Source organism: Lingula anatina, chromosome 2 (genome assembly GCF_051362555.1).
Source record: "Lingula anatina isolate TDL-2025a chromosome 2, LinAna3.0, whole genome shotgun sequence".
Lineage (NCBI taxonomy): Eukaryota > Metazoa > Brachiopoda > Lingulata > Lingulida > Lingulidae > Lingula > Lingula anatina.
Window position 1 is genome coordinate 37544188 of NC_141768.1, and position 24041 is coordinate 37568228.

The 24041-nt window shown below is 34.5% G+C and overlaps 2 protein-coding genes across 12 annotated transcripts in view; one reads left to right on the forward strand and one right to left on the reverse strand.

The window, feature by feature from the left end:
- Positions 1-22989, forward strand: LOC106168225 (C3 and PZP-like alpha-2-macroglobulin domain-containing protein 8). 2 transcript variants are annotated; one of them, XM_087003985.1, is made up of 40 exons: positions 1-712; positions 2887-3041; positions 3650-3672; positions 4594-4762; positions 4976-5046; positions 5424-5478; positions 6372-6485; positions 6767-6851; positions 7050-7158; positions 7476-7703; positions 8171-8338; positions 8615-8743; positions 8950-9133; positions 9464-9624; positions 9922-10071; positions 10305-10451; positions 11088-11184; positions 11331-11442; positions 11736-11967; positions 12195-12345; positions 12459-12617; positions 12880-13098; positions 13340-13431; positions 13665-13800; positions 13943-14032; positions 14259-14435; positions 14849-14930; positions 15101-15332; positions 15565-15730; positions 16074-16154; positions 16919-17055; positions 17278-17499; positions 17848-18026; positions 18313-18475; positions 18814-18919; positions 19350-19457; positions 19892-20113; positions 20350-20532; positions 20853-20935; positions 21104-22989. In XM_087003985.1, the coding sequence occupies exons 1-40, from the start codon at positions 648-650 to the stop codon at positions 21560-21562; spliced, it is 5901 nt and encodes a 1966-aa protein (XP_086860111.1). In that variant the 5' UTR covers positions 1-647; the 3' UTR covers positions 21563-22989. The 2 variants fall into 2 exon arrangements, with proteins under 2 accessions (XP_086860111.1, XP_086860112.1); XM_087003986.1 differs by having other exon boundaries at positions 2-712; positions 12880-13086.
- Positions 22006-24041, reverse strand: part of LOC106168234 (glutamine--fructose-6-phosphate aminotransferase [isomerizing] 2) — a 25266-nt gene continuing 23230 nt past the window's right edge. For all 10 annotated transcript variants that reach the window (XM_013547212.2, XM_013547211.2, XM_087003988.1 and 7 more), the window contains one exon: positions 22006-23686. Coding sequence is in view for 1 of the 10 variants with exons in the window: in XM_013547207.2 (XP_013402661.1) it covers positions 23645-23686 (42 nt within the window). In the remaining 9 variants the exon portion in view is untranslated. The remainder of the gene's footprint in view (positions 23687-24041) is intronic.

Here is a 24041-nt window from a genome sequence, read left to right on the forward strand (position 1 = left end):
GTTTTTGACGTCATGCCTCAAATTGGTGCAGAACCATCCCACCCATCCAGCACGGTCGATATATACTGTGGCAAAGTAACATCAACAACGGGCACTGAATTTATAAGTAAGAAACCACTGGGTGAACGGGAAATTCAATTGAGGATTTCTACCCATAAGTGAAGAAAGTACACAGAAGGTATCAAAGTAGTGGGGCTATTTACACGGTAAACACAGCGAAGAATCCTGGGGTTGCCTTCTAGCGTACTTGGATCCACGTGTTGCAGACGTGTGTTTGGCGGTACGCGCTACTTTGACCGGTCGTAATTTGCCTCTGCCTGTGTCAAAATGTTCTGCAAGACATTAACAGCAACTGTGACATGGTGCAGACTTTACAGACTACAGCTTCACTCGGAAACTTTATAATCGCGTTAGCTAAACTAAGTTTCTCCAAGCTTTCGTAGACGTACAGCGTCCAGACTTAATCAGTGACACACGGATGTAATCTTTTAATTAAAGCACTGGAAGAACTCAGTGTTTCTGCTGGAAGGCACCGACGACATACAAGGATATTCCTCAGGATTTACGAAACACATCGACTTTGAAACAACCTGCTTTCTTTCTTTCTTTGCGCCATTTCTCAGGACTTTGAAACTCTTTCCTCTACAATGTCGGATATATTATTGTTTTTGATAACAATTTTCAACTTGTGGCTGGTGACGATGGCAAATAAGTGAGTACACATCAGATGTGATAAAGTCTAAGCCTATATTTGAATATATAGAATTTTGGGGACTATCAGATTTATTGTGGCGAATCAGAACCGCCTGGGACCAATTTATCATAAACATATAATCTTTTAAAGACCTGCAGTCAGCTGTTTCTTAAGCTACCGTACCTCTAGCTGCGGTCGGATATAAATCAGCAGAATGGTTTCGCTGAGTTCCTATAAGTGCGAAATTCCATGTTTTTCTAACGTACCCTACCGCGTCACCATTGTACAGACGACAGTTCTGATCATTTTTGCGTTGAAAAGACACAGTGCACAACTAGGATCAGTTTCAAATTACTGACGAATTACAAACAGCAGTTGTTTTCGAATGCTATTTTAGGCAGCACAACATTTAGAGTTATTTGTGGCATTTATGACAACCCAGACATGGTATCAAAAAGTTAATTTAGATGTAGATTTAGCTTTCAGTTTTTCAGGAAATACGTTTAGCAAAGTAAAGGGACAATAAGCAAATATCTTAATGTTACGTGCCATGAAGATTAGTGTGAAAGGATGAAGTCCTTCACTTCACTCCTTTTTGTGTTGTGGAATTTTAAGTACAGGCTCTATATTTACGAATATAACAGAAGTTCCCTGACGAAAAAGCCGCGGCAGACCTCTAAAACGCACAATACATGCTTTCCCCAGCTTGGTTCGGTGTTTTGGTTATCGTCACTATGTAGCAAGCATAACACGATGTCAACATATTCGATTTTCTCGCCGTGCCCTGTCTATCACTCCAAGGCCATACTGGTCTTTTTTATTTTACATTTCCTGGCTGTTTACGAATCAAGCACATTGATTACTTGGCAAGGCAACTAATCGCCTAGCACTTATTTAATGGTCCCACAGTAAACCCTATGTTCTAAATATACTCCTGACTATAGTTTTTAGAAAGGTCGTTACCGATGGATCTAATTGTTTATTCACCGATGTTTGAAAACCTCAAGTCATCGTGGAGATTTAAACAGCTACTGACGGTTGAACTGATTCGAGTTCATTTACTCGGCAGTACTCACTGGATCAAGTTCACTAACATATTTGGTCCCCATCTTATGTTTCATTATTAATTCTATTTTCGTGTTTTAACGCGAATGTGGTGCCGGTTGGCTGAAAGAAAAGTAGCAGCGTTTTTGCGGAATTTTGGTTTATCTAATAGTGTTTTGATTCATCCGGTAAAATGATTGGAGGTCATCAAAATTCTACTGCGAATACTACAGTGAAGACCTTGGCTGCCAATTCATTTCATTTTATTATCTTTGTTTGCAATTGCAATATCCAATATAAGCAATAGATTTCCTATTTATTCTAGTGTTTTACAACTCTGATGGAAAGTTGAAGATTAGTAGTTTCCCCGGAAATGTGCTCTCTATAGACCCTGTTTAACGTTGACTCAAAATGGTGCAACCTTTGGAAAATCTTTCGTAGACATGACATGGTATAGAAAGGTTAATTATTCTAAACCAAAGGAAGGTGTTATGGACCATTTTTCTGCCAAGACAAACAGGTTTTTGTAGGACACCCAAGTTTTACACGCGTTTGGTAAATTCAATATTTTTGATAACAGCAGTGAGCTGAGCCGTTCATGTTCTTGCCACATAAATCGTCTTAAAATATTACTTTTCCACTGTTGCCCCCCCCCCCCGCAAAAACGCGACTTTCTGCATTTTGTAACCTTCGACAGGTGTTACACTAAAGGCTCTGGTTATCTATGTTTAGATATAATAAAATATAATATCTGGGTTATATGAAAAGAAAGACTTCTCTGTGTGCTATTTGAAAATCAATTTTGCAAGTTTGAGCCTCCTATAATTTCTACGAAAAAATCTCATAGCATATACCACGATTCTTAAAATTAAAGAGAAGTTTATTAGAAAAGAACGCGATACAAGCTAAAAAAAAAATATAATTCAGTCATTTACGTCTCTCCTGTAACAATGAAAAAAATGCAATTTTTGAGAGATACTTGCGCTTTATTTTTCAAGTAGGCTACGGGTGACTGGCCGCTACTAAATATCTTCGATTTCAAAGAGGAGCTCAGTAAAAGTAATATATTTAAGTTCTCGTGATTCTTTCTCTGGCATTATTACCAAGTAACATTATTTGAATTCTATACCAATTATTTCTCTGCTTAGCGGGTACCTGGTTACATGCCCCAGTGTATTCAGGCCAGCTGTTGAGGAAGTGGTGAGTGTGACCATTCTCCAGCCCACAGAACCTATTCAAATACTGGCCAAACTGTACACAGAAGACGGCAAACTACTCGCTAAAGCTTCGGAAGAAATTATGGGTACGTTGATTTTACTAATTTCTTTTATTTGGATAATCTATTTCCTTTTGGTTTTACTCATTTTAGGTTTATGGGTGACGGGGGTGGTAGCAGCATTGACATAATAACATCGTAATTTTGTCCATGTTTCTACTGAAACTTCTGAAAAGCTTTCTTTCAATAAAATTTTAGAAAAACAAGAAAAAAATCAAACGCTTTTTTCTTTCGAACTACTGATTGGATTAACCTACTTGTACTTTTAACTCAATTTGGAAAAGAGAGTGCTTCCTGATCGACGTAACCTACCATTCAATTCAAATCTGAATGCAGGCACGAAAATAGTAACCTGAAGTACCAAAACGCTTGATCGTTCCCCGTTTTCTCAAACGACTTTAAACGTTAGACCAATTTTGAAACTCAGGGTAGTAAATAACGCTTTTCACAAAAAATCTACGCTTATTGAAAACAGATATGAATTTACCAACGCAAAGCAAATCTGCGTAACAAGTGGGAGTAGGGGGGCCAACACATTCCTGAGACTTTCAATAAATGCTATAAACTTGTTATTTTATAATTGACACTATGCACTCTGTTCTCTAAAAATCTGATTTTCATTTTATTTCTTTCAGGTAAGGGAGTGCTCAGGATTCAGGTAAGAATTATAAAATCGAATTTTAGTGCCACAATTTAATAGGTCGATGGAGCTGTTTTGCACATGATTATTTTTGTCCGATAATTTCCCCTCTACGATAATAGTTCACATAAATCTAAGAATAGTTATGAAATTTGTTTGAGGATTAGCTATGGATATATTTATTTTTAACCCATGAATTACTGTGTTTCGCTCCTTATTTTTCATTATAAATTACATTTGCCATGCTATGTCCGAACGGTGCCCCTTAACCGGTCATATCTCTAATATAATCGCGCAGAGGCAGGCCTCTACGATTTTGCCAACCTAAAAATTTCGACAGTTTTTTAAAATGGTAATTTTTTAAAATGGTAATTCTGTAGTAATGATGTATATGGCATATTGCACAGCTCCTGTCCTGGTATTGTTCGGTAGACTTAGGGTGATCATGATGATGGTTTAATATAAGATGTTACTTGTCCCACTGGGTTCTTATAACGTGAGGGGCCTGAACCGACAACGTATCACTCGTCTATGAAGCCGCACAGAGGGTGTACAGAGGGTGTGGGGGAAGTATACTGAAACTGGAAGAGCCTCGTATACAGTGTATGATCACTTTTCAACCGTCAAACCTTTTTTTCCTACCTGAACCCAAGGTCATGTCAAAGAAATGGTACGGCACCCTTGCGGTACGTAATGCAAGTAAACATACACGCTCGTCGACTCGTACGATGAAACCACCAGAAAAAAATCGTATACTATTTTATCGAACGGCACCCTTGACAAACCCGTGGCAAGGTTGACGTAACGTCAGTGACGGCATTTGCAAGGGTTTGAAGGCTAGCATGAAAAACCTTTTTTTTTAACAACGCACGCTTTGGAAAGATATGATAAAGGTATGCTAATCTGTTTTTTTCTTACTTGAACTCGCTCCTTTTTCAGGTCCCCCGAGATGCACGAGGGCGTGCTACACTTAAAGTATGTGGAAATTGCCAGTTTCCGAAGGAAGGGACATACAGTTTTTATAATTCAACAGTGATAGATATTGAGGATTCGGGTACAGCGGTTTTTATCCAGACTGATAAACCTATTTATAAACCTGGACAGAGAGGTAAGGGAATACATGTAGGCCTATCTTTGACCGCTATATCCTATAATATACCCTGCCTCAGTTTTTAATTATTTCATGCAGTCAATATACAAACACGTATTACAACAGAATGGGATTTGAATATTACATTTCATTCTATTAAATTATTTATTTAAAATCTTTGTGTATATATGTATATTATTCATAACATATTCTTCATCTAATTTATTTCAGTGTATATCAATATTTTAACAACAGGGCCTGATCTTAAGCCTGTGGATGACAAAATGTTGGCTTATGTTATGGTAAGATTACTGAAATAAACAGTCTGAGTTTCAGAATGCATTATTATCAAAATGCACCTGCTGAGGAGAGTTTTCAGTGACCTCCAAAATTAAAGATGAAAACAAACAAACAAACAAGTAAATGATAAATGAATAAATAGATAAAGTTCAAAATCATTATATTTTAAAATAGCTGACCTCCAAAATTAAAGATGAAAACAAACAAACAAATAAGTAAATGATAAATAAATAAATAAAGTTCAAAATCATTATTTTAGAATAGCTGTCTTTTTACAGATACTGTTTATGGTGTATTGACCTATGTATGATAAAATACTTAAACAAGCACTAAGGTAATGATGTAAACACTGAAAGTTTTGTTTTTGATGTGACTTCAGGAGCCAAAGGGTTCTCGTATAAGCCAGTGGGCAGATTTAAAGCCTTTATGTTGTGGTAAGTTGAATATTATAGCCTGCTTCAAGCATCACCCATGTAGCAGTATGAGTTTTTATTGGCTAATACAGAAGAGTAATGGTTAAAACAGTCTCTGTTGTACATGTGATTCACTTTTGCCTTTTTTTTTCAGTCAGGCCAGACAAAACTGACAAATTGGTTAACAAGTGTGAGCAACACCTTTTTTTGAATAATTCCATTTTTTTTAGACCTTTAAGACATTTTTAATGGAAAATAATGCATTGGACATTGGTTTGGTAATAGTTAGAAATTACAATTGGCACAGGGAAAAACCTTAATGTTATCACATTTATAATTAAAAATCACACTGCATATTTCTCACATCCCGCAAGAGAAAATGAATGTTTAACACTGCCCAAGCCTAAAATTTAGCTGTCATGCCTATTAAACTTCATATCTTTAGAAAACAAAAGCAACTTACAACCCTGTCAAAAGAGAGTAACCAACTTATCAATTTTGTCTGGCCTATTCACATAAATTACTCTAAATCTGTCTTACAGAAAAGTGTAGTATGCCTAAAAAACTTAGACACCTGTCTGAAATAAATCTTTGAGATGCACAAATTTATTTTAACCAAAGAAAAATCCAGTGTTAATGTGAAAACTGAATATCTAGGAGAATGCATAATAATTTTTGCTTATACAGGCCAGTAGTCAGTGATTCCAAAGGGGTGGGGGCTCTTTTTCAGAAAAGGGGGACCTTTTACTATGAAACCTTCATGTACGTAGATCAAATTTTACCCAGAGCAGACCCTTTTTCAGGTAAAATAGGGGAGTTCATTCACTCCCCCCCTCCCCTCCCCTGAACCCCTATGGCTATGTGATTCAGTCTTGTTTAAGATTAACATAGATAGTTACTCAATTTTTTTAAAGGTCTTGTGAACACATCATTTCCCCTCTCTGACCAACCAACCCTGGGAAAGTGGACCATATTTGCTGAGGTCCAAGGAGTTAAATATAACAGGACCTTTGAAGTCCAGAAATATGGTAATTTTTAAATTTTATAAAGAAACAAATGTATTTAGAAAATACTCAGTTATTTCACTTTGTAGAGATGAAATTTTCAAATTCGTTTTTAAGACCAAAAAAAAAAAAAAAAAATATATATATATATATATATATATATATATATATATATATATATATATATATATATATATATATATATATATATATATATATATATATATAATAAAATAAATAAATTAAAATAAAATAAAAAATAAGGAGTCATCATATTATGATGATTTTTACTGACATATTTTCAGTTGCACCCAAATTTGAAGTTATTATTGAAGCTCCACCTTATGTTGATGACTGGACCAAATGTCATGCTATTAAAATACGAGCAAGGTATGGAGTGTCAAGTCACAGTAACATCTGTCATGGATCTTAAAAATCATGCAAATTTTTTGTGCACTTTCATGTGTAAATTGTTTATTTTATGTGGCATATTAAAAATTTCACCACACTTTATATGAGTTTTAGTTGCCATGGTATTTTGCAATACATTTCACCTAAAACATTCCAAGATTTTAATTTTTTGTTTAGGTATTTGTATGGTAAAGAAGTTATTGGGAATATTTCTTCAAGTGTAACTGTCAAAGGAACAGGGTATTATGAAGACTACAAAGGACTCAAAGTTGTGACAAATTCTATGGTAAATTGAATTATATCTCTGATATTCATCTGGATTCATATATTGGTAAAACATACTATTTAGGTCAGTTGAATACCCTTTTGTATATTTATGATTTTCTTGGGCATGGAAAACTGCTGAATTCAACTTCTGCTTGTAAGTTTTATCTTTAAAAATCTAAAACCACCAGATCTTGTTTTTTTTTTTTTTTGATGAAAAAATTCTACATTGGGTTTCTTATGTTATATTTTTGTTGTAAGGTTTTACACATTCATTCCAAATAAGCATTTTCTTTAAAACTAACTTAATTCTAATAAGCAGCAATTTCAACTTTTCAGATCCGTGGAGTTGTGGCACTCAATGTATGTGTCAGTGACCTTTTTCCTTATGACTCTAGATCATACTTTCGAGGTGTTCTCAGCATCAGGGCTGTGGTTACTGCATTGGATGGAAACACTGCTGAGGCCATTGATGAATCATGTGCAGTCAATAAGCAACTTGTTGATTTAGAATTTTCTCAAGACACCCGCAAACACTTTAAACCTGGATTGCCATATAGGGGAAAGGTAAATAAGAAAATAATATATTTTTTATTACAAACTTTTGCAAGTTATTATGTATCTTAACTTTGTTGGGATAGTGATAAGCACATGGATACATTTAAAGATGTTAAAATATGGGACACCTGTCTTTTTAACTGACTAATAAATTACATGTCATTAGTCAATCAATCAATCAAACATCCAGTAGCAAAATTTAAGGCCTCTTGCAAACTGTTGCCACAAATGTGCTGCAAATTTGCAAGAAGGAATTTTACCATGCAAATGAGGTCCTGTTTTAAATTTAAAAGGATATGTTTTAAATTTGAAAAATATGAATATTTTTTGCAAAGTAGCAGCAAATGTAGAGCAACAATTTTCCTTACTGAAAAATTTTAGTTTGCAGCAAATCAGCACATTTGCTGCGAACTTTTCATTTTACTAAGCATTTTGCTTGTTTGTTTTTTTTTTTGTTGTTTTTTTCTTCTTTTTAGGTTTTGGTATATTTACCTGATGGTTCTCCAGGAGATGACATCACTGTGCAAGTTGCAGCAGATGTTAATGGTGATAGATTTTCTGAACAAGAACTTGTCAGTAAAAATGGACAAGTTTTCTTTGAGTTTCCACCTCTTCCTGTCATGGCACAGTCAGTATGGATAGATGTAAGTGTAGTCCAGTAACATCTCCTAGGTAAATTTAGCGGGCCAGATGCAGTCTTTAAATGTAAAAAAAAAATTGATTTCTAATTGAAATTGTAAAAAATGACATTAGTTTAAACATCTTAATAGGTGTATTACACAGTGGTTTAATCGCGTGAAGTATCGTCAGGTAATATGGATGTCATTTTTTCTCAATTGTTTTTACTCTCCTACATTTCTGCAAGTAGGGCCTTTCTAAAATGCATATTTGTCTATAATCTCAAATGTTTATTTTCCTAGGCAAAGGTGATAAAGGTTTATGGAAAAGATGTCAGAGATTCATACTTTTCTTCTTACTTGTCTATAACAAGTTGGTATTCCCCTAGTAAGTGTCATTTGCTTGTAGAGAGCAGGGAGGATTCTTACAAGGTATACAGCTTGAATTTCATTACTATATTTTACTTATTTTAAGTAAATTTCCTCAATGTTTAAAAGGCAACTTTTTTCTTTGCAATTATAGATATATTTTCAAGAAATGCTTTTTTTGTTATTGAATATAAAAGCTATTTTTATTGCTTGAAAATTATAAAATTTTGAATAAACAGGGTGTGTTTTTATCATGAATATCATTTCAGATTGGAGACCTTGCTAAATTTAAAATCTGGTCCACCTGTCAGTGTAACTTCATGCTGTATTATGAGGTTCTATCTAGAGGAAATATTGTAACCTCAGGAAAACACAAAGTAAAAAGGCCACATTCTAGGCATAGTAGAGAAGCAGCTAATGTGACTTTGGTCACCTTCCAGTCAAAGTCACCAGGTATGACACTTCAGATGTTCTTTCCTTGACTTGTTGATTAACTACTTCTACCACACACAATCTTACTAAATAAAAATAAAATAATAATAATAATAATAATAATAATAATAATAATTTTTTTTTTGGGGGGAAGGGAGGGGTTGTTGTTCTCCAGTAATTTTAAAATTATTCTTTAATTTCAAAAAGCATAAGGGTCACTCTTTAGGTTTCCAACAAAGCCAAATGGTAGATTTTAAATTGTTCTTAATCTATTCTGGATACTTAGATATGCTCGATTTGCTTAAATTTTTGTAATCCAAATAGTAGTTTTCCATGACATTATCATTTCAGATCCAACCCCTAAATCCACCAACTGCCATGCAGTCTTAACCTTTCCCATCACAGCAGCCATGGCTCCATTTGGTCGTCTGCTCGTCTATTATGTCAAGGACACTGGTGAAGGAGTGGCAGACACCGTCAGATTTGACGTCCAGCCAGGGTATGAAAATAAGGTACAATGGAGCTGCATCATAGGATCTTGTTTCTGTCTTTTTTTTTTTGTAATTCTAAAAATTCTTAAGATCTGCAATTTTTAAATGTGTTTGATGGACAGCCTTGTATATTAAGTGTTTGATGCAAATTTAGTTAAGAAAAATATGAAACATAAAATTGATGGCTTTGAATGAAGATTTTTTTATCTAAGACATAAAATATTCACTCACATTGTTCCTTAGACATATTAAGATTATTCTCCCAAATCTCAAAATGATGTGGCCTTTTTATTTTATATGAACAATCTTTTACAACAGATATCGCTTGCACTCCCCAAGACTGAAGTGGGTCCAGGAGATCTTACTAGACTTCGTGTCAGTACCAAGCCTGCCAGCTGTGTGTGCTTGGCTGCTGTGGACAGAAGTGTCTATTTACTCAAGCCTGGATACCAACTTACTACAGCAAAGGTAATGAAAAACTAGAGACCCACAATTGACCAGTGAATGTCTCAATGAAGTCATCGTTGGACCCAAAGGATTTATTATTATTTTTCTCATTTATTGATTTGTGATCTGCACAAAAAAAGGTAAAATTCACAAAACTAAGCAGAAATGAAATACTATTTTGAAATGCCACTATTAAATAAATTGATTCTTTGAATTTACAGACATTTATTTAAAAAAATATATTGACATTTAAGGTCTTTGATGAGTTGAAAAAGTTTGATGTCACAGCAGATCAAACTGATGATACCTATTGGTGGGGTATCTCCAGGCGGCGTAAGAAAAGGTCCACCTTCCCCTGGTGGACGTTCTTTAGATCTCGTGATGCGAGGTATGCATTTGAGGTAAGTTATTAGAATATTAACAGTTATTCTGACTGGACATTAAAGGGATAATAACTCTTCGATTTGGCCAAAAAATGAATTTTCCTGGAGTAAACAATAATTTTCCCATACCTACCAATGGTTAATTAATCCATTTTTACATTCAAAGTTAGTCCCTGGTTTTTTTCTAAAAAGTTTGGTTTTTTGTTAAAATCTCTTAAGAGATTATAACAGAGGTTAGTCATCAATGGAGGTCACGTGGTCTGAAGACAAGCTCAGATATCAGAATAATAGCTATAACTGCTGTTTTTGTCATAAAACAGAATATATTACATTTCTATGAGTTATTCACAATGTTTTTATAGACCTCATACGAAGAGTTATTATCCCTTTAACTTATCATGTGATACTCAAAGAAATAATTGATAATTACTAAAATGTTGCTGAGCAAGATAGCAAACAGGGACAAAAGATGTGGAAAAAAGGTAAAGCTTTTTATTTGTAAGTCAGTGGATATGTCTAGATTAACTTTCATTTTTTTCTTCAGTGTTGAAATCAAATTATTAGTGTTGTCTTAAAATATAGTGTCAGCGACCATTGCTTTCAATCAGAGCACTTGAAAATAAAACCTGTAATTTTATTTTTTCTATTTTGTAGGAGGCTGGATTAATAATCTTGACTGACAAAGTTTCACTTAATCATAAACAAGATCCAAGGGATTTTCAGGGTCCTCTGTTTCAAAGTCCATTTGGAGGTATGGTCTCAATCTCATGGATTAATATATGGAATTAAAAAATGTATAACCAAGTAGACTTAAAAAAAAAAAGCCTAAATATTGTGGTGGTTGAAAAATTACACATGAAATCTTTGATGTGAGAGTAAATTTTCTTTTCTTTTAAGGTACTTTCTCAGTTGCTGCCCTCACAAGTTCCTTTCGAAACAACCGTAGGGTCTTACACAGGAAAAGAACCTATTTTCCAGAAACCTGGATTTGGAGTTGCTTCAATACCAGGTTAAATATTAAACATTGAATATAGTTATTAAGATGACAGGGATTAAAATGCAGAGAGCAAAAAGTTTTGATAATTATAGATGCTCATATAAAACAATGCTTCTGGATTGTCCAAATCACTGCCAACGTGTTTATACATTTTAGTATTTTTTGCTATGAACTCTTTACTGACATTCAGTTCTGAACTTTTCTAGTATTGTACCATATAATATAGCTCAGTATTGTAATAAGAGCTCCAACAAACATTATTATTTGGCTTATTTGTATATTTGAACATTTGTGCACTCTTTCAGCTCTTCAAAGCACACAGAAACATTAAGAGTTAGAGCACCAGACAGTGTGACAACATGGAACATTGAAGCCATATCTATTTCTCAGAAATATGGGCTTGCTGTGGCTGATTCAGCACAACTTAAGACATTTAAATCTTTCTTTGTGGACTTTTCCTTACCTTACTCGGTGATTAGAGGAGAGCAAGTAACTTTGCCTTTGACTGTTTACAATTATCAGGATTCTTGTGCTCAGGTAAAAATTTAGTTGAGTACTTTTATAAAGATGTTTTTAAACTTTTTGAAAAAGTCTAACAGTCATGGTCTGAGGGGTAACTAGAAAGGTTAGGTTTTAGAGGTGGGGTACGCTAGGACTTTTGGGGATTATATACATATACTACATACTTTTTCTGTAATGTTGGTTTTAATTTACTGCATAAAAGTGCAGCAAAATTGGTTAAAAATTTATTGTTTTATTTCCAGATTTATCTTAAACTAAAAGGACCAGGAGGGATAAAGTTTGTGGCCACCAAGCACCACACACATTCACTGTCTACTTGTATTGGCAGTGGCGAAATCAAGACTATTCCCACTGTCATGCAAGTCAATAAGCTAGGGTATCTTAATTTAACAGGTAGGTTATAACTTATTACTTTATATCAATATTGCAATTTCAAATATTTTACGTATAATATTATGCATGGAATATTGGGTTAGTGAATGATTTGGTTATCATTGAAATTTCAGTCCATGCTGAGGCATATGCTGATACTGGTTGCTGTGCAGGAAAGCCTTCTAGTGGGGAAAGGTCACTTTTGGCATCAGATTATGTGGCAAGACATGTACTCTGTGAACCAGAGGGTGTGCCAAAGTTTTACACACACACTGTATTTTTCTGCCCAAATGGTGAGATTGGTGTTTAAATAACTTTGATTGTTGCTTTGTATTCTGTGACTGAGAAAAGGGAGGCAGGGGCAGCTTTTATTTGACAATGTCAATACAACAAAAGCTTTTACAATTTTTAGGTTTCTCATCTTCAAGACTATATTGTAAATAATACTAGATCATTTAAAAAAACTTACAAAACTTTAAATACATACTCTCTTGACCCATTGAGATGTTATGGCACCTTAAAATTTTTTTCACTTAATTTTACATTTTCTTTTAGAAAGGATACACATATCCACCCCTGACAAATTCCATTTCCAGTATTTGAAAAAGCCAGATTTCCTCACCACATTTAGTTTTTCTGTCAAGGCAAGGCACAGTGCCCACATTGCCTTGTCAGCCATACCAGCTGACAATAAACAGTTGCTGGAGATAGTGCTTGGGGGAAAAGAAAATACTCTGTCTTGGATAGCTGAGGGAAAACAAGGTGGTGAAACGAGTAAAAACAACATCTGATGTTATTCCGTAGTTTGTGAATTTATTCTCTGATATGTACGTCGACTTGTGTTACAATATGCTTTAGCTTTGAAAATACTTTTTCCTGTCACTGTGTATTTAAAAAAATCTTGTAAATGAACATTCTTTTAGTTTACACTGCCTAAAATATTTTTTGCCTGTCATGTTTCATCCTCATTATCCCGTATTTCTTATTGTAAAATGTGTAATTTTATTCTTTACAGGAGCAAAGTATGTTACTGTTTCTACAAGGAAGATAATTTCAGCAGACGTTTTTTCATCCTTCTGGATAAGTTGGACAGATGGTCTTGTGCAGGTAAATTTGGTAACTGGCTTTGAGGCACCAAAAGATTACTACAAGTTGGTTATTGTTATAGGTTTCAGAATCCTATGTTATGCAGTCACTAGGCTATAGTTGTGTACGATTTTTTTCAGATAATTTTGAAATGAGAGTTCCAGTTTTAATACTTGTATCTTCACAAAATGCATCAAGCATATAATTAGAAATAATTTTTGAGAAAACATGTAATTTCTTTAATAAATTTTTAGGTTGGAAAGGGTGAGAAATCCCAAAATGGCAGTATTATAATGGAATACCAGCTGCAGACCACTCCTGTAGCTAAATATATTGGGTTTTCTACAGACCGTGGATCTAGAGGAGAATTCAGGGTTTGGAAAAAGAAAGGTACATAAAAAGATTAATCTCTTGCCGTTACACATAGTAAAATGTTTTCTGCTTAATCAAAACTTTTATTTAGTTATCTGCATTGACAATCTCAACTATAAGAGGTTGGTAAGCACTGAGGAATCAGTTTTCAATGTTCCAGACAGTGGCAGCGTGTATCAGGAAGTGTTCCACTTGGGTATCCCACAGAACTATGTGCCTGGGTCAGAGAGGGCAGATGCCAAAATGATTGGTGAGTGAGGTTTGTTACAATTTTTTAAAGTAAATATATGACCAGCTATGCTGGTTACATAGCATATGGTACGTATGTTAAAAAAACTGAAACACAAATTTGGTCAACGAATCCTGTTTGCATGCATGCCACAGTTTGTTTAACAATTTATCACATTTGTCTGGCCTAATGCTGATTTTTTTTTTTTTTTTTTTTGTGATTCTTTTTATTTGAATTTTCTGAACAGGTGATGTAATGGGACCTACTTTGAGCAATCTTGACAAGCTACTCAGATTGCCATTTGGCTGTGGTGAGCAGAACATGGTGCATTTTGCCCCCAATGTGTTTGTTCTCAAGTATCTGGAGACAACAAAACAACTCACTGATAAGGTGAAGGAAAAGACACTGGACTATCTGATACAAGGTATGTAGAAAAAGTAAGAAATTAACTGCAAGATTTATTTGTGGAATTCTTCATTGAAATATTCTAATTTCACAGTTGAGCAAAAAATTTTCATAAGGAAATGATACTAAATGGTGGCCATATAATACAGAGTTTCTTATTGCACTTTTAGTGGCATTTTACAAGTATTTCTGTATACATGAGTATATATTGAATAAACATGCAATTAGGTTTTCTGATGATGGTAAAATTGCCTGAATTTTCAGGAATATATTTTTAAAATTTTTGTTAGTATCTTTCCCAAGACTATGTTGAAACGAGTGTCTTATTTGCTATATATGCTTGCCACTTTTTTTTTTTTTTTTTTTTTTGTTAACAGATTTTGACAGGCATGTTTGCAGTTTATCTAATGTGTAATATCTTACTTTTGTCAGGATATCAGAGACAGCTGACTTATAAAAGATCAGATGGATCCTACAGTGCATTTGGGGATGGAGACTCTTCAGGCAGCATGTGGTAAGCAAAATGAAACTTTTTTCCCATTGGAGACCATGTTGCTTTATTTTTAATGGAGACAATTTAAAAGAGTCGACTAGCACTTTTTGAATTTTACCATTATTAGGTAATCTTATCAAATTGATTAATATGCATGCATATGGTACAGTCCATCCATGATGCTGTTCCAGGCTAACAGCTTTTGTGTTGAAGTCCTTTGCCCAGTCCCGTTCCTTCATCTATGTTGACCCTAAGGAGATTACAGACAGCAAGGACTGGATAGTTTCCAAACAACAGAGAGATGGTTCCTTTCCTCCCATAGGGAGAGTGATGAACAAAGCTGTCCAAAGTGAATTGCAAGGCCCTATCACACTGACTGCATATGTTGTCACAGCACTGCTAGAGATAGGTGTAAAAACTAAGGTTAATGTTTTTATATGACACTTAATATTTTGCAAACTTATCAATTTTGATTTGATTTGATTTGAAACAAGTAGTTCAGATTAGATGCAATATTTTAACATCCTTATTGAAAAGTTTAATAATGTATTAAATTATTTTGCACCAATTCCTCAAAAGCCAATCTAGAATGTGTTAAAATTCTTGTTTTATGCTTAATTTCTTCATTACTTTATCACTGCATAATTTGCAATAGGAAGAGAAAATGTGCATCACATCTGCCAGAAGCTACCTTGAGACCAAAGTTCACCAAGTATCTGACCCCTACTCAACTGCCTTGTGTGCCTATGCCTTGACCCTACTGGGCAGTGACCATGTGGTCAACCCATTGAGGAAATTGGCTCAGATGGCCATTAAAAAAGGTATGGTGTAATCAAAAGAAACAAAATGTCCATGACATTTTAAGTCAACCAGCATGGGGAATATGATTGGTGAACAACAACAACAACAATAATAAGTATTCTGTGATAAGTTTTATCTGCAAAATAACACAATAATTGTCATTTCACAGTCTTAGAGGAAATTTAATCACCACTGTCACCTGGGATGATACAAACTAAGACAAGCATTCCTTGGGGGGGGGGGGGGGGGTCAATTCAAAATTTGTTTGTGTTTTTTATAACATCTGGTGAAGCTGCAGCTGTTAATTAAGTAACATTGGAAACTTTATTAGATAAGAATTTCATCTAACTCTCTTATTTACAGATGGCCAAACATTTTGGAGGCTGGTAGGCAGATCAAGATTGGAAGACTTCTTCATGGCTTTGAATGATGACAATAGAGCAGGTATTTTAATTTGGGAATTTACAAATTTACCTCTGAGAAATATGGGAGATCTTTTTGTATTGCCATATTATAAGTAGCACACTTTAACATGCTAATTAATGCTAATAGTATAGTTTAAGTTTAAAGATGAGATTTTTCTATCTGACAGAGCAGAACATTTTTTTAAAAAATTTATGAGACCGTTCAGAATGACCCTTTTAGTACTATGGAGAATGTGCACTAATTCCAAAGGGACTCTTGCTGAATGTAATCAGATTAACAAACTAACACTCCTTTTCCTTCCAATGTACTCTTATAATCACCAACTTTTCTTTATTCTACTTAACGCCAGGAGGAGGCGTGTTAAATTAGTCTGTTAATCTGATTGCATTCAGCAAGAGTCCCCGTGGAGTTAGTGCGCATTAGTTAAGTCAACATAATTGATTCTGAATGGTCCCTTTGTTCGGATTTGCTTCACAAAGATTGCTTTTCAGCTCAAGTCATTTTCATCTTTTAATATATAGACTCCGTTCACATGAGAAATCTATTTTCTAAAAATCTATTTTCTATTTGCGGTATCTTGTGATCACTCCGAGCGCAGCCGAGAATTAATTACAGCTTTGGAAGTAACTGGCTCGCGCTGCCAGTAATTACGCCGCGGGGTATTCAGGGCACAGACCGTGATCACAAGATACCGCCAATAGAAAATAGATTTTTAGAAAATAGACTAGTCATGTGAACGGAGCCATATACACACAACCTCAACATTGGTTTCATTCTTTCAGTGTCATCTGCAGAAATTGAGATGGCTTCTTATGCCTTGTTGACATACACAGCCCAGGGAGATATTGCTACGGCTCTCCCCATTGTGAAGTGGCTTTCCAGGCAGAGGAACTCACTGGGAGGATTCTCTTCAACACAGGTTATATTTGGGTGTTTATTAACTTTAACATTATAGAGTCTTTATTTGAAAATACTTCATGAGATTTAAGTTGACACTCCATAACTATTTTTCAGATTACATAGCCCATTTAAAAGATTATATTATTGATAGCCTTTATTGTATTACCAAAAGTAATCTGCACATTTGACATACTTGCTGTCTAGTATTGAATAGAACATTATGTATAATAACTTGTTTCAGGACACCTGTGTTGCTCTTCAAGCCCTGTCAGAGTATGCCACGCTTGCCTACACCGGGAAAGTCAACCTCACCATATCTATGGCTTCTACGAACATGGATCTGCCTGAGACCAAGTTGACATTACACGAAGAGAACAGTGAGATACTGCAGACAGCTAGAATTCCTAGTATTCCCACTGGTTTGTTTGTTAGTGCTGTGGGAGAGGGGTGTGCATTATTACAGGTTAGTAAAACAGAAGTGTCTGTCATTAAAAGCCAGTGATCATGGGTAGAAATGAAATGCCTGAAAAGGTTTAATCGAAGATATTATACCTTATTAGATATGAATGAATTAAGATATGTCATTCAGTAAAATTGTTATTGTTATTTGAAAGCAAAAAGCTATTGTCACTAGACAGTGATATGGTGCTCCTTCAGTAAACCTTTTGTAATGCCTTTTTAAAAGTTTATTGGAATAATTAGATAAAAACTTAAATTTTTGCTCTGAGTTTTAGTGACCATTTTTGAAATGTTACCTCATAGTTTGTCATAATTTTCTACCTAAGTACGCACACAAATAATTTTCTTCTAGATTGATGTCAGATACAACATCCCTGACCCAAGCCAAAGACCTTCATTCAAGTTACACCTTAGGGTGTCAGAGGACAAATCCACCAATGAAGTAGTGCAGCAAAGAAGAAACCACAAGAGGTCTATTCCAGCAAGTCATGTTACTGGGGAAATGAAGGTTAACATTGAAGCATGTACCAAGTGAGTTACGACAACTGTACAGTATTAAAAACAAATTTGAGGTCCATTGATAATAACTTTTTTATATTTGCTCACTAGTATTAATCCTGATGGTAGCTATTATCAGTTTAGGAATGTCAATTTTTCATCCATTTTAAACCACTGACTCTTCATACCAATTAGCCTTGACAGTGTTCGTATCTACCTGTATGTTTATTCTCTCTAAGACTTAAGTTTCCATTTTTATACTGATATACTAACACTTCATGCTTGGTTTTTCTTTTTTTTTCTATGTTGTTTTTTCAAGGTGGCTGCATGCAGGCAGTTCAAATATGGCAGTGGTGGAGGCATCTCTGTTAACAGGTTTTACTCCAGAAAGAGAAAGCTTGGAAAAGCTACTTAATCACCAACATTTGAGACTCAAAAGATATGAAATCGATGGAAGGAAAGTTTTGTTTTACTTTGATGAGGTAGGAATTAAAAAAAAACATAAAGAAGCAGTAAAATTTTGAAATATACACTTGATATATAATTTTTTGATGCACCATTTATCTTAGAAATATGCTGTTTTTTCCAAAATTCACTTTAATTTTAAAGATATTTCATATTTAATATCACTGACCACATATTACAAATGAACAAAACAGATTCTTGGCTGTGAGCAGTACTTGTACAATAAAAGAACTAGTAAAAAATTTATAACTTGATAACATTTTTCCATGATGGCCTTTGAAGCATGCATTGCCTATAGCACAAATATCAGAGGTTTGGCATTGACTGACAGAGAGCTTTGCCTTTTTTTCTTTAGATTCCCAACAGTTGCTGGACTTGTATCAACTTTGAGGCCTACAGGTCACAGGTAGTGGGCAAGACAAGACCAGCACCAGTCAGGGTGTATGACTACTATGAACCTGGTAAGGAGGGAGCAGATATGACCCCCCCCCTCCCCTTCCTCAATTGTGAACATTCTTGTGAACATTTTTATCTCATAAATGTATGGTCTCTTGCCACACTAAAATATTTTCATATTAAATAATCATTGACGAACATTTAGGTACTGCCAACCTCTGTATTCATAACTGTTAGCTACATCAAGTTCCTTCAAATCAGCTGATTTATTTGCAAGAACCAGAAACTCTGTGCATAATATTTAGATTACATTTAAAATCAACCATCAACTTTTTGAAGATGTGGTGTGTTAAATTAAGTAAGGTATACCTGGCCAAGGAAGTAAATGTCTACTACATTGTACCTTGGTATGACAATATTTTAGTATTGTAGAATTTGTGACTGAAAATAATATTCTATCCAATCTGTTGTTCTTAAATATTATTATGTTTTTAGCCTACGAATCAACAGTGTTCTATAGTGGCAAGCACTTGGGTGTCGTTGCAAGAGAACTATGTGAGGGAGATTCATGTAACGAGATTTCTGAGGAAGAGGAGGAACAAGGTAAGAATTGACAGTGCATCGTTATCATTATTATGAAATCCAATGGTGCCTTGCTTGAGGAGTCTCAGAAAACTGCATTATTCATGATCAAGGAATGTTTGAAAAAGTTTAAGATAAATTACTAAGTCAGTGACATAATTTATGCAATCGACTAAATGTGACAAAATCAGGATGTGTTACAGGGTAACTTTTTTGTAAAATGAAAAAGATAGAAATCAAAATTCACTGATTTCAACAGGGCAAAGAGAATCAATTTTTAAGTTGTAATAGAAAAGAAGCATAGCTATCCTGCAACATTTGTTGAGAGGGTACAAATGTTTCTAACGTTCTACATTTTTTGTTCAGGTGCATATACTTTTCTTTCTTATTTTATCACTGAGACCACAAAGATCACAAAATAATTATTAAAAAAACATATGCATATATATCTACAGTACAAGATGAAGACTGCAACTCCGTATTCGGCTGCTACCACAGCAGTATCAAAGAGGAGGACAGGTGCTCTTGCTACAGGGACTGTCGTCACTCTGGCCCCAGGGTGTGTGGGTCAGATGGAGTCCTCTACCCCAACAAGTGCAGAATGGAGGTGGAGGCCTGTAGCCAAGGAGTGCACATTGAAGCTGTGCCTTTGATGAACTGTGATGGGATGAAACGAGGTGTTTTCTCACTCTTCTTTTTTAAATTTCAAATGGAAACTTTGCATTTCAGTACCCTGTTTATAACACCTCGAGTTAAAATAAAATAAAAGAAATTGTTCTATTAAGATTTCAAAACATTGTTTAATTCTGTGTAATAAGTGGTAATATTCAATTAATCAAAATTTAACACACAACTTGCAGCTCTTCATAAAGCATTTGCAAGTTAAAACAATTTGTATTTCTTTTTCCTACAGTAACGGACCTTCCCCAGACCACTGCTTCTTCCCACAATTCCTCTAAAGTGGATATTGTTAAGAGACCCGGGGAGGTATCCCAGGTTGATGCTGGGTCAGGTGAAGTGGAGGGTTCTGGGGATGTGGCTCAGGTCACCAGCAACTCGAAAATATTAGTGGCTGCCACCACAAAGCCTCTTCAAGGTATGTCATAATTCAGGTCATGTCAAGGTAACTATTTTTTATTGGTAAAAATGAAAGCAATAAAATATATAATCTCTGTTGATCTTTTTGGCCTATATCAATAAAAGAACTTATGTTTAAAGTTTCATTTGAATTTTTTTTACAGTGGAACCAAAAATTGGTTGCATGGACTACCAGATATTAAATCATGGAGTTCTTGCATTATGTATGAAGCCATGTTACATTATATTTGTACTTCTTTTCTAAAATAATGTCAATGAAACTAGAAAAAAATCCATTTTCATCATTTTTGAATAACCATAAATCTAACATTTTTTCAGATCAACTCCAGGAAGTCAAACCAGGTGAGGAGGATTATGCTTACTATGATGACTATTATGGACGCCCTGATGAAATACCAGCAGTGAGTAGCAAAGTTTGGAGTTTATGTTTGCATTCATTGCATGTTCAGAATAGTTAACTGGAACATAATTCTCCAACAGACCTAACCAGAAAAGCCAGTTAAGACATCAAGCAAGAATCTGTGCTATGGCATACACATCTTTCTTTCTTTACCTTTTTTTTTTGACAGGATGATCAGTATCAGTACATTTTTCCTGAGCCTGTGGACCCTAGGAGAGAAATTTGGAGACAAGGTCTGGTTGATCTCCCATTACCTGAGGATGCCTCAGCTTCAAAAGTGAAAGGCAAAGATGCTGATAGTGTGGATGAGGTCACTGACACAATTCAAACTGACACAAGTGAGAAAGACTCTCCTGTTGAAATAACTCACAGAATTCAAACTGATGCAGAGAACACTACTGAAGGGCAGCAGAGGCAAGGTCCAATTTCACATCATATTTCTACATCACACAGCCCTCTAGAGGCAACAACAGAAGCATCAGTGGATGTGAGAAACCAGTCATTGGTGGCAAAACCCCAGATCAAGTTCATGCCACCACCATATATCAAAGACAGTCCCCAGGTTGTGTTCAAGTCCAGAGAATCAGAGGTCACAGACACCAATAAGGAGGATGAACAGGGAGGATAAGTACATGTCCTCAGATCAAACAGTTACAGTGTGAATGAGAGGGTGAACAAAGGACGGAGTTGCAGACAACAAAGAGTCAGAAAAAAAGTGCTAAACTGATATAATACCTCACTTTATGTTATTGAAGAAATGCTATGTAAATATGTCTGTTTTTTCCTATTTTATGCATATCTTTTTTGTTATAAACATGATTTAAGACACTGCATAGAGGTTTCAGATGGCAAGCTGGGTGTTTGAGTCCACTGATAATTAAGTTTTTCTGTAATATCATCCAACCCAGAGAGAGAATTAAAACGTACATTTAAGGTTGTTAAGTTTTTGATTGGATTTTTGGTGAAATGTAACTGAAGACTTTACAAGTCAAAATAAGTCAATTTTGATTCAGAAAGTTTAAATAATCAATTTCTATTTGTCAGAAGAAAATGTAAATGAAATGCAGAGAATGATAACCATGGTTATTTTTTATTTTCCAGACATTATTCCTCAAGTAAGTCACATCACAACCAATCCTTACATGCTAATTGAAAGCAAATATGACTACCTCACTGTCTGTAACCAAGTATATAAGTTTTGTTAAAAGCAATCACACATCAAGGGATACTTTACACACAAAGAAATAATAAAATGAATGGTTTATATATAGTTTCCATTCAGAAATCAAGTTTGCATATCAGCTGGTCGATGCACATTTGTTACATAATCCTAGTTGAATTGCATAAGATCGATTTTGTACTACGAAAATACAAACAGACAACCATGCAATAAAGGCTCAGAACAATTATTTGACATTACATACAATTCATATTTAACAAAAATGTCACTCCATTACCATGGTGGCAATAAATTAAGTCTTATTCAATATGGAATGTGAACTCAATTTGCTGAGTGGCATTCTCTTACATAATTTTCCAAACACTTCATAATTGACTAGCATTCTTTTAAATGCAAATTTCTAAAAAGAAATGTGTTTATGGGTATGACAGTTCATGATATAATTTTTTATTGAGACCCCTTATCCTTGGCATATATTGAACAGATGGCATCATGTGTTTAAATGTCTACTTTCATAATGACCAGAGTGCACTTCAGGGGTTTGAAATATATCTTTCATAACAAAATACACAGTATTTTGGACATATTTTGAATTTTACCTTCAACAAAAAAGCCCAAAAGAAACTAACATTGCACAGTTCTAGTTAAAAAGGCAGCTGAACTACTTTCTACTTATTTGATAGTATTAGATAATGTCCTTTGAGAAAACCATGTTTTTTCACTCATCATAAACAAAATAAATGCACACAACAAGGATACTACTTAGGCCAGTTTCTATTTCCTTTATCTCAAAGCAAGCAAGATCTTTTTTTCAATATTGGATGATATCGACTCTGGACCCAGTCTGGAATATACAATCTGACCTTCAAATATTGGCAGCATTGTGGTTAAAATGTTTGTTTAGATAAAGCTGGCATCAAACACTGCGTGGAGGTGATATAAATGTTTTTTTTTTTTAATAAATGGTATAGCAACACCAACTAAACTAAGGTAACATTAATTATGTTATCTAAAACTAAGATTCTAACATACATTGTCAAACCCTTCCTTGGATAAAATATATATTAAATTACAATTAAGATAATGGACAAATGAATTTATCCATCTGCCTGTACACTGATTGAAAATGCGATGGTTTTCTAGAGATTTGCACACACACCAATTTTTTTGTGCATAGCTTTTTTTTCAGGGGCATAAAGTTTATACACAATAAAAAGACCATATTCACCTGCTGCCTGTATGAAAGAAAATACTTCTGCCCATGTAAATTTCATTTTTCAAATTCATCAAATTTTATTCTTACAGACTACAAAAAGTGACTTTTCTAGCTATATTTTTACAAGCATCAAGTGTCAGACTATTTGACTAGTAAATACATTAATGAAAAAAAATATGGTCTAAAATAATGTCTTTTCATGATCACACTTTAGTTAGAATAACACTTCATCATTCCAGTTGGTCTGTAAACTTGGAGTTGTCGGCCTTGTTCTTGATAATTCCAGTGTATGTCCAAATTGTGATACACTGTCCTTAGGATGTATGTACCTCAAGAAGACCCCCTGGATGTTCAATCTGAAAAAAAAAATAAATAAATATTAAAAAATGAAAAGTGAAAAATAACCACATCTTTTCATTTAATAAGAAAATTATCAGACTATTGTTACCTCACCGAAGAATTGAATAGAAATTAAACTTATTTAATTACTGGTTCCATCATTGAGAAACGTGTTGAACTTATTGAAAGGCATTACCCAACAAAAAAACTTATTTAGAACATGTCAAGGAAGAAAAAGACATGGAGTTTGCATAGCTGGAAATCTAACAAATGATGAACAAGTATGTGAAAAAGCGAAAAAAGCTAACACAAGGTCAGCCATTGCTAGCAGAATATGCCATCCTGGAAAAAAACTGCTTGTATACTAATTGC